At 33.2% G+C, this 11465-nt stretch overlaps 2 protein-coding genes across 2 annotated transcripts; one reads left to right on the top strand and one right to left on the bottom strand.

Moving 5' to 3' along the window:
• The first annotated feature begins 2930 nt into the window (after positions 1-2930).
• LOC140864770 (cytochrome P450 77A2-like) lies at positions 2931-4861 on the top strand. Its single transcript, XM_073269116.1, has one exon. It carries the CDS (start codon positions 3158-3160, stop codon positions 4703-4705), a length of 1548 nt encoding a protein of 515 aa, XP_073125217.1. The 5' UTR covers positions 2931-3157; the 3' UTR covers positions 4706-4861.
• Positions 4862-5779: 918 nt separating this feature from the next.
• LOC140867381 (RING-H2 finger protein ATL38-like) lies at positions 5780-9242 on the bottom strand. Its single transcript, XM_073272455.1, has 3 exons — positions 8562-9242; positions 7502-7599; positions 5780-6409 (listed from the first exon to the last, which is right to left on the bottom strand). The coding sequence occupies exons 1-3, from the start codon at positions 8712-8714 to the stop codon at positions 5998-6000; spliced, it is 663 nt and encodes a 220-aa protein (XP_073128556.1). The 5' UTR covers positions 8715-9242; the 3' UTR covers positions 5780-5997.
• Positions 9243-11465: the final 2223 nt, after the last annotated feature.

Here is an 11465-nt window from a genome sequence, read left to right as displayed (position 1 = left end):
TAAAAATAACGCCTCTACTGGCACAACCACTCAAATTTAATACGAGTCAACTCCATTGTCTCCTTTACACACAAAAACGGATAGATAGATATACATAGTATACACACACATATTGATATATAATTTATCATCACATAGAGTTATATATGAGGGTGTGTTTGAAGTTATGTATAACTAATTTACATATAAATTATTTTATCTATTTCACGTTTTTTTTTTGTCATATTATTTATCCATTTTTTAATTATTTATCTCATATCAATCAAATTATAAATTATTTATCTTACATCAATCAAATCATTGAATTTATATTACTATATTACCCTTTATAAATAATATTATTCATATTTTTATTAATTATTAAAAGGATAAAATAGTAATTTACTATTTTTATATAATATATAATCAATCAAATCAAACAAACTATAATCTATCAATCAAATCAAATATTATATTAACTATCATTTTTTATTTATTTTTTATGACAATATATTATTTATCTTATCTTCAACTTCAAACGGACCCTAAATGAATAAAAATCATCAAGAAATTGGAATGATAATAATAACATACTCCACTGACAAATACTGAACTTTCACGAATTCGTTTTTTGATAATGTAAGGTATAAGATGTTATACATATATCTATATATCAGCATATGTATAGTTTTATATAAATCAGTAAAAATAATAATTAAAATTTTGGAATGATAAAAACAACATACTCCACTGACAAATTCTGGTAGTGAAATTTCCACCAGTTGTTTATTTATCTATATATATATATATTCTATATGAATTCGTTTTTTTTTTATAATGTGTATAAGATGGGAAAAGTCAAAATCATTTTGCATCTCAATGCAAGTGATTTTGGGCAATTGATGTCGAGTAGCGTGACTGTTCCGTGTAAGATGTTAGTAGATTGAGCATTTCTCATAATACATTACAAATATTAATGTATGGGAACAAACATGTCACATAAACGTCACATATATTTTGAAGAAACAACTAAAATTACAAAAATAATATATTAAATTGAAATTTAATAGTACAAATGAAAATCCATATAAGTGTTTGTATTAGTAAAAATTACTATTACCTCCATCTCAGTTATGTATACATGTTTTTCATACATAAACTAAAAATTCATTGAAAATATCAATTATATAGGAAAGTTTTTAATTTTATCCTTTTAATGAATGCTTACATAAATGGTTTGCTATCTTTCCAATAGTTAATTAATTACAAGACCTCAAATTAAAGAACATTAAAAAATTAATAGAAAAAATATTGCTAAATAAAGAAACATATCTATATACTCCATTTGGTACAAACAAAAAATAAATAGGACTTATATAATTGTGACTTATGAAGTTAATCTCTATAATTAATAATACTGAAATCGTGAAATTTTATTAGTCAATCCATTAATTAAAAACTAATTATTTTAAAGCGTATTTTTCATTCAACTAATGTACATTTAATCACATAAAAACAATTGTATTTCATCGGTACTTTAATCACATTATTTGAATTCATATATAATATAAAAACTTGATTATATATGTGTACACATACATATATATATATATATATATATATATATATATATATATATATATATATATATATAAGTGATACTCATTATTTTTAATAATTAAATAATATTAATTATATCGACTAATCAAATTAAATTCACCATATAAACAAAAACAATAATAAATTAATTTTATTAAAAAAAAAATAGGACTATATTTTAATAAATTGTACTGGTTATTTTTGTGATTTTAATGAATTGTTAATTTATAATATTGATGAACTTACATTTATACAAAAGTTTTCTAAAAAAATATTATTTTATTGATTTATCGAACATATTAATTTAATACATTGTGCCAAGTCAGACTGAGGAAAAAATATTATTTTAAATAGATTATTAATTTATTGAGTATTAAATAATTGAATTTTACAATATTATACATTTCTTAATAAATCTTATAATGTTGTTTTTGGATGTGGTATTAAAACTTATATTCGAAGAATAATGTTTTTAAAAATATTCATAAATTTTTACAAACTTAATCAAAATCATACTTTAATTTTGTTTTCCACTTATAAAACATTGAAAGTTTTCTTAATATGTGTTAAAACAGACACAAACATAGATAAACGAGTTCATTCATATGGAGTATTAAATTACCTTCTAAAACCGGAAACGGAGTATTAATTTACCTCCTAGAAAAGGAAAGAAAAACCGGAAGTAAAAACGTTAATGACAATGTTACCCGTACACATATGATTATAAATTGGTTTATACATTTCATTTCAAATTACTTAATTATTTTTATGCACTGTTTGGTTCATGGATTAGATGATGATATATTAATAATATAAGACACCGTTTGGTTCATGGATTGGATGATGATGGATAAATAATCTAAGGATTATAAATCAATATACTTGGATTAGACAATGATGTATGACAACAATCCTTGTAAGAACTTGAGCCAAGCATTGAACATAGCAAAAATGATTAATCAATCAATGTGTTATCCTTCACACCAAACGATGTCTAAGGATTTTAAATCAATATACTTGAATTAGACAATGATGCATGACGCTAATCCTTGGAAAAACTTGAGGCAAACATTGGACAAAATAATGATTATTAATCAATCAATATGTTATCTTTCACACCAAATGGTGCTTTAATGTATTTTAGAAAAAAAATTCAAATAAAATAAATATATAATTTTGTAAATTAAAGTATAATATGTAATATAGTGTAACGTTGTACGTACACGACGTTAATTGGCAGTGCAAATTAAATGATTGAAGAAAGTGGTTGAAATTTATTAATAACCCCCAACAGCTTCTCTTTTTCGCCGTATTCCCTTTCCCTTCCCACTTGCCACCCAACTCCTTTCACTGCATGCATTTCCATACGATTCGAATACAGTGAATGTATCGTACATTATAAATGTATTCGAAAAATACTGGAGTTTGCAGCATTTAACGCCAATGTCTTTTTTAGTTGAAAATTTTCAAGTGCTTTAATTGAATCCCACCTGTAACTTCAAGCTTTTCCTTGTTGATAAGCTCGCTTCGCTATCCCCCACTTTGGCGTCTTCCATCTCTGCTTTTTTTTTTTTCATCAATGGATTCCCTCTCTTCTTCATCGCTTTCTCCTTACTACCATCTCATTTTCACAGCTTCAGCTTTCCTTCTCTCCGGTTTGATTTTCTTGGTCACGTATAAGTCTAAGTCCAAGAAGCTCAACTTGCCGCCGGGGCCGCCCGGGTGGCCGGTGGTGGGAAACCTGTTTCAGGTGGCGGGTTCGGGGAAACAGTTCTTTCAATACGTTCGGGATCTTTTACCTGAATATGGGCCAATTTTTACTTTGAGAATGGGGACGAGAACAATGATTATAATCAGCAGTGCGGATTTGGCTCACGAAGCTTTGGTTGTCAAAGGTCAGATATTTGCCAGCCGGCCGAGGGAGAACCCGACGAGGACTATCTTCAGTTGCAACAAATTCACCGTGAATGCCAGCCTCTACGGCCCTGTGTGGAGGTCCTTGCGGCGGAACATGGTGCAGAACGGGCTCAGCGCCTCCAGGCTCAAGGAATTCCGGAACGCCAGAGAGATGGCTATGGAGAAACTCGTGGACAGGCTGAAGAATGAAGCGGCGGCCAATCACGGCGCGGTTTGGGTTCTCAAAAACGCGCGATTCGCCGTCTTCTGCATACTCTTGTCCATGTGTTTCGGGGTGGAAATGGACGAGGAAATGATCGAGAAAGTGGATCAAATGATGAAAACTGTTCTGATTGTTCTTGATCCAAGATTGGACGACTATCTCCCCCTTCTCAGCCCATTTTTCTCCAAACAGAGGAAAAGGGTTCACCAAGTGAGGCAACAACAGATCGAAACTCTTGTCCCACTCATCGACAAGCGCCGCGAAGCACTTCGAAACCCAGAATCGCACAAAAACGCAGCTTCGTTTTCATACCTCGACACCCTCTTCGACCTCAAAATCGAAGGCCGCAAATCTTCCCCGTCCGACGCGGAGATCGTGACCCTCTGCTCCGAGTTCTTGAACGGCGGCACCGACACCACCGGCACCGGCATCGAGTGGGCGGTGGCGAGGCTGATCGAGAACCCCAAAATCCAATCAAGATTGTACGAGGAGATTAAGTCCACCGTCGGAGAAAACAAGAAAGTGGACGAGAAAGATATCGAAAAGATGCCGTATCTAAACGCCGTCGTAAAGGAGCTCTTGCGCAAGCACCCCCCAACCTATTTTTCACTAACCCATGCTGTTACCGAACCCGCTAAGCTAGCCGGGTACGATATCCCAACCGATGCTAATGTCGAGTTCTTCCTACCGGGAATTTCGGAGGATCCGAACATATGGTCCGACCCGGAGAAGTTCGACCCCGACAGATTCTTCGCGGGTCGGGAGGACGCCGATATAACCGGCGTAACGGGCGTGAAGATGATGCCTTTCGGCGTCGGGCGGAGGATCTGCCCCGGTTTGAGCATGGCCACTATCCATGTTAATTTGATGCTGGCCCGAATGGTGCAAGAATTCGAGTGGTCGGGTCACCCGGATGAAAATGGTAAAGTGGATCTTAGTGAGAAGCTGGAGTTCACTGTTGTGATGAAAAATAGCCTGAGGGCCAAGATCAAGCCAAGGGCACAATAGGTAATTCATGTGTTGCTATGTATGTGTTAGGGTATGTGTGTCCCTAATCCCTATGTTTGTTGTCTATTTTAAAGACTAATTTTGGTGTAAGAGAATATTTCATTGATTTGTGTTTCAGATCATATTGTAATAATAAATACTATGACAATTCGTGAAATCTATGCCATATTTTTTTAGCAAAAACTAATATTGTCGTCTCAAATCAATATATAAGAACTTACAAAAAGTCTTGTATTTAAACGCAACAAGAACCCATTTTTATGGGACAAAAATGGATTCAATCCAGGTATGTTGTAAACTTGCTATTGATAAAGACTTTGAATGACGAGAAAATGTGTTATTGTGTTAGTAGTGCTTCTGTATGTGGACAATGACTATAGTGATTCTCTTATGAATTGAACAAAGATTTCCTAATCGATGCTTCCAAAGCAAAAGTCATATCTTATGAATAGCAACGACATGAACATCTATTTCTAATATTCAAACCGACCATGGAAAGCTCATAGCTATTAACACCCCCGAAATAAATATCATATCTAATTGCTCTCGTTTTAAGGGCAAAATTTTTTACGAAATGATCTCATATGTCAATTTTGTGAGACGGGTCTCTTATTTCGATTATCCATGAAAAAATATTACATTTTATACCAAAAGTATTACTTTTTATTGTAAATATGTGTAGGATTGACCCGTTTCACGAATAAAAATTCGTGAGACCGTTTCACAAATTACTCAATTTATTAAATATGTATAATTGATCTGTCATATAACATCGACCACAAAAAAATTAGCAATCATATAACGTCGACCACAAAAAAAAATAGCAATTTGAAAGAAAAAACTCTTATGAGACGTTCTCAATGGTCATTTTTATATTTTATGTCAAAATTATTACTTATTATTATAAATATGGATAGAGTTGACCCATCTCACGAATGAGACCGTCTCACAGATGAGGATGAGACCGTCTCACATGAGTATTACTCCAATTTGTGTAATGAATAAATATAATAAAAAAAAGTTTACTGATAAGGTAAAAAAAAAAAGAAAAGAAAAGAAAAGAAAGGAAGAATCTGATAAGAATAGACCAGGTAAATAATCGATGATTGATCCCTAAAGTATGCAGAATACAAAAAATCACAAACAAATAAATATACATATTTTGTTCATTTGAATAATCTAGAGCCTTTGAATCTAACACCATACGCACAGAAAAAAGAAGAGAGTGAAGAACCATTGTGAATAAAAGTGAACACACTAGGATCGTAGTGTAGCTGAAAAATGGCTTGAGCTCACTGATTCGATGGGCTCTCGACTTTCAAATTTACGAAGTCTTTATCCATCCGATCACCATCGGTCAAGGCAGTGCCACCAACTCTAGCATCATGACCACCCCTCTCCTGGATTGAGCCCATTATTCGAGTGTCGCTGGAACTCAAAGAGCACCTATGCTCATGTGAAATGCAATGACAGTTATGTGCATTGATAGATTGCATGGTATGCTGGGTCCGTACAGCAGAACTAAACATCGGTTGCATGTACCATTTTCGCTCAGGAAGCTCCCGAAGAGAAATCCTACATATAGGACACGTGAAGTGCTGGTGCAGCCATATGTCGATACACGTAGCATGAAATGAGTGTCCACAGACTGGCAGGATGCGTAGCATATCCTCGTTGTGGTATTCGGATAGGCAGACAGTGCACCTGAGATGAAAATTTTTTATCTGACATTAGCGGGTGACCAGAAAACAACATAACACAAACTGCAAGTGATAATTTAGCAATAATGATGTACATTTGATTTCAAGGATAATCAAGACAACTATTTAGGCCATTTCAACTGGAACTGCACCGGGTCTGGCCCAGTTGAACGATTGAACCAATCAATTATTCATTTTCATAGGTTGAAATGTTGAATGCATAAAAAAGAGTCGATGACTTTAGACAGTAAACAGAAGATACAAATACTATGTTGTCGATTACAAAAATTCAAAGAAAAAACTTAATTTGTTCCTACTTTGTGGTAGTTTAATTATTAGAGTTTGTATTTATTGAGTATTGGGATGCACAAAGTGACTCTTACGAGTGTCTTCCCTTAATGAGGGAAAAATGAAACCAAGAAAAGAATTTGATAAAGAATGGGAGCTGCATTTGGCACAGAAGCCTCAAAAACATCAGGTAGTCTAAAGAACTCGCCCTGACTCTCAAAGGAAAGAGGTCATTAACATATTCGCAAAAGCAAATTTCATGAAAATTGTGATACTGTCGTTTCAACTTTTAGGATCGTGATTTGAAACCCAAGAAACACGGAATGAAAACCAGGGGTGACAATAAGGCATACTTGGTTTGTAAGATTGCATAATCAATAAACAAAAGTGCCCTGAGGATAAAGCTATTCATGAAATTTCAAAAAACATCATCAAGTCTTGGTGACTTATCAAACCCTGCAAAGAATGCTAAGAAAATTGAGCTCGATCCATTTTCATTACACAATTACCTCCAACATTCTGAAGTCTGAACAAAAAGAGTTGTAAATGTAGGCAGCAAATATGAAGAGGCATGGGAATACTTAAAAATGCCTGCATACAAACAGGGCTAGATCTATTGAAAAATATGTACCTACGATGGACTCGATTTGCTTAGCTTGGAAACTAATAGAAACGGAGGGAAAATGCTCACGTCTTCTGAATGGTATGGCGTAACACTTAAAACTTGACGGCTTTTAAATCTTATTTTCATGTTCAGCAGACAAGTTTCGCGTAAACTCATAGGATCATAGAAGATTGATGAACTTACAGAGCATTTTCTTTTGAGGATAAGCACAGTTCTCCATACTTTTTCACAGGAAATTTGGAGACCTCAAGAGGCTCAAGACAGTGAAGACCGCGCTCTAACTGTATGAAAAAGGTCAGAAAAACAATCCTTTAGATCTGAGTTACAAGTGGTTCAAAGCAAAGATAAATCAGGATTCCCATGTGTCATAACATCATGGCAAGAGTCAAGACAAACATACGCAACGATCAAATATCAACAACAAAATTAACAACAGAATGATGGTGTCTTGATGTGGTTAGCAACATAGTACACGTAGGTGTGCTAGCCCGTAATAAGGATGTGATAGTGACAGTCTGGATTGAATGGCGTGACTAGCGGTTGCCCCCTTACATTAGAAACAAAATCAAATTTGACATGCAATTCTTTTAAAACTTAAATTTTGCTTCCGAAATATACAAAATTCGAGTAATTGGGTGAAGAATCTAAAAGTGAAAAGCAGAAATAAAAGGGCAAGGGCAATAGGAGTTACACTCCATTAAAAAAGATAGACTTCAGAAATTGCATGAGCAAACAAACAGAGAATGAGCAGGTGGCAAAAAAAAAAAACTCAATTCGAGGAAAGAATATTTAGTGCCATGCTGCATATAATGTAGTGGAGCCAAGGTTCGTTTTCTAGATCCCACTGAACACGGTGGTTGAGGTAGACTCCAACTCGCCATGTACATACATAGAACAGACACAGATATACACAGAAAAAGGCTGAAATTTGATACGCAGCAGCGATTTCAAGAACCAATATAATGCAATAAGTCTGATTGGGAGCAAAACACAATTTTGTCAGGAGGAAGAATAAGGTAGTATTTGGGACTGTTCTATGAAGAAAAAAGAAAATCTCAAAATTGCTTCGAATGAATCTCAACCACTGCCAGAAAACAAAATGCAGCTACACAGTAACAAAAGACAATGAGCAACGGCAGAGCAAAACACAAGCCAACGAATGTACAACACATTATGGGCCAAAACATGTGAATCAAAATCTGCAACCAAATGGAATTACTCAGTACTGAAAACAAGTTCTTACAATGCCAACATCAGATCTAGAAGCCCTGGCTAACGAACGCCTCGACGCAGTCAGATATATCCGAGCCCAAATGAGCCTTGTGCAAACAAACACAATAAACAAAGTACTCACCGCAAACCCAATCACTGTCATCACCAGATTAATACCCATCATTTTTTTTCCCACCTTTTCTTGATTTTTTTCCGTCCACGAAAACACAACCCAATTGTGGTATTGTCCCCCCCTACTTCCTACGACTTTCCATGCCCCACAACCAAAATTCCAAGAGAAGTACAACCACTGTAATGCTTCACATTACAGCAAATACCCCTTCTCAGGAAACCGATTTTTCAACCCATGAAAACGTAAAAAGACCGCATCTTTGACCATCAGTCCTAATTTTGTCCGTTCCACAACTAGAAAAAAATCGGATCTTTGTTCTGTTCCCTCCACCCTCCCTCCCTGTTCCGTGTAAAGTTTCCTATTTCGCCTCTCTATGATTTCCTACGAATGCAGGAGAATGTGATAATCAATGGCGGCAGGCCAGAATCTTTGGATGGAAATGGGGTGAAGCAAAGTTTAAAATTAAAGGGTGACCCGGGAGAGAGAAGAGAAGAGAAGCAACAGAGGGATAAAGATTCAGCTTTGAAAATTCGACTGACTCAGATGCAGGAATTATATGGATAAAGAAGTAAATAAGGTTGCAATGGACGTTCTTTTAAGGATAAATATAATATTATCCAATTATGAAATCAGGTCAATCTACATAATATTTGACGAAATAGATTGATGTAACATATATAGAATACATATAAGGAACATCATAAACATCATTACATCGTACATATTTGATACAGGAAAAAATGTGCCCTCATCAACGATTTTACGGATTTATGTTTAGACAAATATCTGAATACATATTTACGGTAAAAAGTAATATTTTTGATTTAAAAATAATTTTTTTCATGAACCATTCGTTCACAAAATTAACTCGTAAAAACGTTTTATACAAGTTTTTTTGTATTTGTATTTGTATTACATGTCGTTTTGTGTATATGTTATTTTATGATGACGGATAATATGTATGTATTTTATACGACGAGGTCGTGACAATATTTTTAGGCTACATGTTATAAAATTTTAATCCAATATTTCGTTATATGATTAACCTAATACATCAACAATTAATATTAGGTAAGGATCCCTATTCTAGAAATAAATAAATAAATAAATCTGAAAATTTTTATATTGTAATTTTCAGAAAGTTTCCGGCTTGATTCCGTCATTCATGACATTTGGATTATTTAGGGATGATGTTTACTGAAGTTGATTGGATTAAAATCCATTTAAATATTAACAAAATACTATTTTATTGTCATGTGATAGTTAGTGAACATGAGTCTAGTTAGCATAAAATTTATGTTGGATCTATGATCTATCACCATACTTTTTTTAAAAAAAATATTTTATTTATTTAATTTAATCAATAAAAATGGGAAATATTAAAGTAATAGTAATCGGAGTAGTCAGATTAACACGTCACATGTGACACATAAATGTGTCCCCTTTAGTGCATCCTTTGGACATATTCATCAAGGCTCCCATGTTGCATGTCTACAATCCAATCAAATTCATATTGTCCCATTCGATTCAATTTTATACAATCATAATATGCATATATATGGGCCTCGATTTAAAATCGGATCGATTCAATGCATTGGATATATTGGTATCTTGTTTTGGAAAATTTGAAACTTCTTATTGTATAGGTTGATTTTTACTATACTTATTTTATTATTTGAGTTCGAGATTCAATAAAAATTTGCAACTATAATTTAGTGGTTTCAAATTCATTCATTCTTGATTGGAAAAGTTGGAAAAAGTTTGTACATTGTTATTAGATATAATTATTTTATTCCTGGTATTATTATTGCAACTTATCATTAAATATCCATATTTCGACATTGATAGTTTTCTTAAATCATGCATCCAACGGTTCGTATTTTTACACATAGGCGTAATTAATTATATATTATTGATGAAACAAATCATGTGATATTAGATCTATCATTGGGGTATTACCCATATGCTAGGTTGAAATATACGTTAATAATATTGCAAAAAATTGATTGCATAGGTCCATTCCACTTCCATTTGCCTTCGTTAATTAAAACTATCGGTTCGACTGAATTATGCCATTTAAGTCCATTTATGCCCTAATTAGTAATTGCTCACTCACTTCAATTCTTCCTCTTCCACCATTCAGTAGATTTATTTCGTATAATCTCATATTTGTTGTCTAAAAAATGATTTCATAATATTATTGTATATTCCTTTCGTTTCATTCATCTAGACTACAGTTTCTTTTTCATCTATCTTAAAAATATAGTTTAATTTCTATATTTAATGTCATATTTCCTACAATTTATCCTTATTAATTAATATCATCAATTACTAATACAATTATTTTATTTTATTAAAATCTTCATTAAATAAAGGCAAAATGAGAAGTTGGATAGCAAAATTTACTTTTCAAAACACACACAAGCTTAAATGGGTGGAACGTAGGAATTATTTGTTTTTTGAGACGGTTTCACGGCCGGATCCATATCTATACTAAAAATTAATAATTTTGACATAAAATAATACTTCTTTCACTAGTGGAGTCGTCGGTGAGTTTTTGTGATGTTTCTTAAATATTTATTTATACTAGAAAATTGCACGTGCAACGCACGTGACACGTTATAATAATTTTATTAGTTGATTGCTTAAATTTTTTAATTAAGTGTTATAAATTTTACTATCAATTTCAAACTTTGGTTATAATGATTTGATCTCTAATTATTATTGAAGTGAGAACATTATGTCTTTAATTTTTTCTCTTTACGATCGATTTGTGGTATCTAATCGATGCTTTTATGTTTT

The sequence above is a fragment of the Henckelia pumila genome, chromosome 4, assembly GCF_033568475.1.
Source record: "Henckelia pumila isolate YLH828 chromosome 4, ASM3356847v2, whole genome shotgun sequence".
Lineage (NCBI taxonomy): Eukaryota > Viridiplantae > Streptophyta > Magnoliopsida > Lamiales > Gesneriaceae > Henckelia > Henckelia pumila.
This window is presented reverse-complemented; position numbering and strand designations above follow the sequence as displayed.

Coding starts and splice junctions, on each gene's coding strand:
- LOC140864770 (XM_073269116.1), top strand. CDS start 3,158: ATGGATTCCCTCTCTTCTTCATCGCTTTCTCCTTACTACCATCTCATT.
- LOC140867381 (XM_073272455.1), bottom strand. CDS start 8,714: ATGATGGGTATTAATCTGGTGATGACAGTGATTGGGTTTGCGGTGAGT. Junction 7,600..8,561: donor CTAGATCTGATGTTGGCATT/GTAAGAACTTGT, acceptor TTTTTCATACAG/TTAGAGCGCGGTCTTCACTG. Junction 6,410..7,501: donor TCCTCAAAAGAAAATGCTCT/GTAAGTTCATCA, acceptor TTTTCATCTCAG/GTGCACTGTCTGCCTATCCG.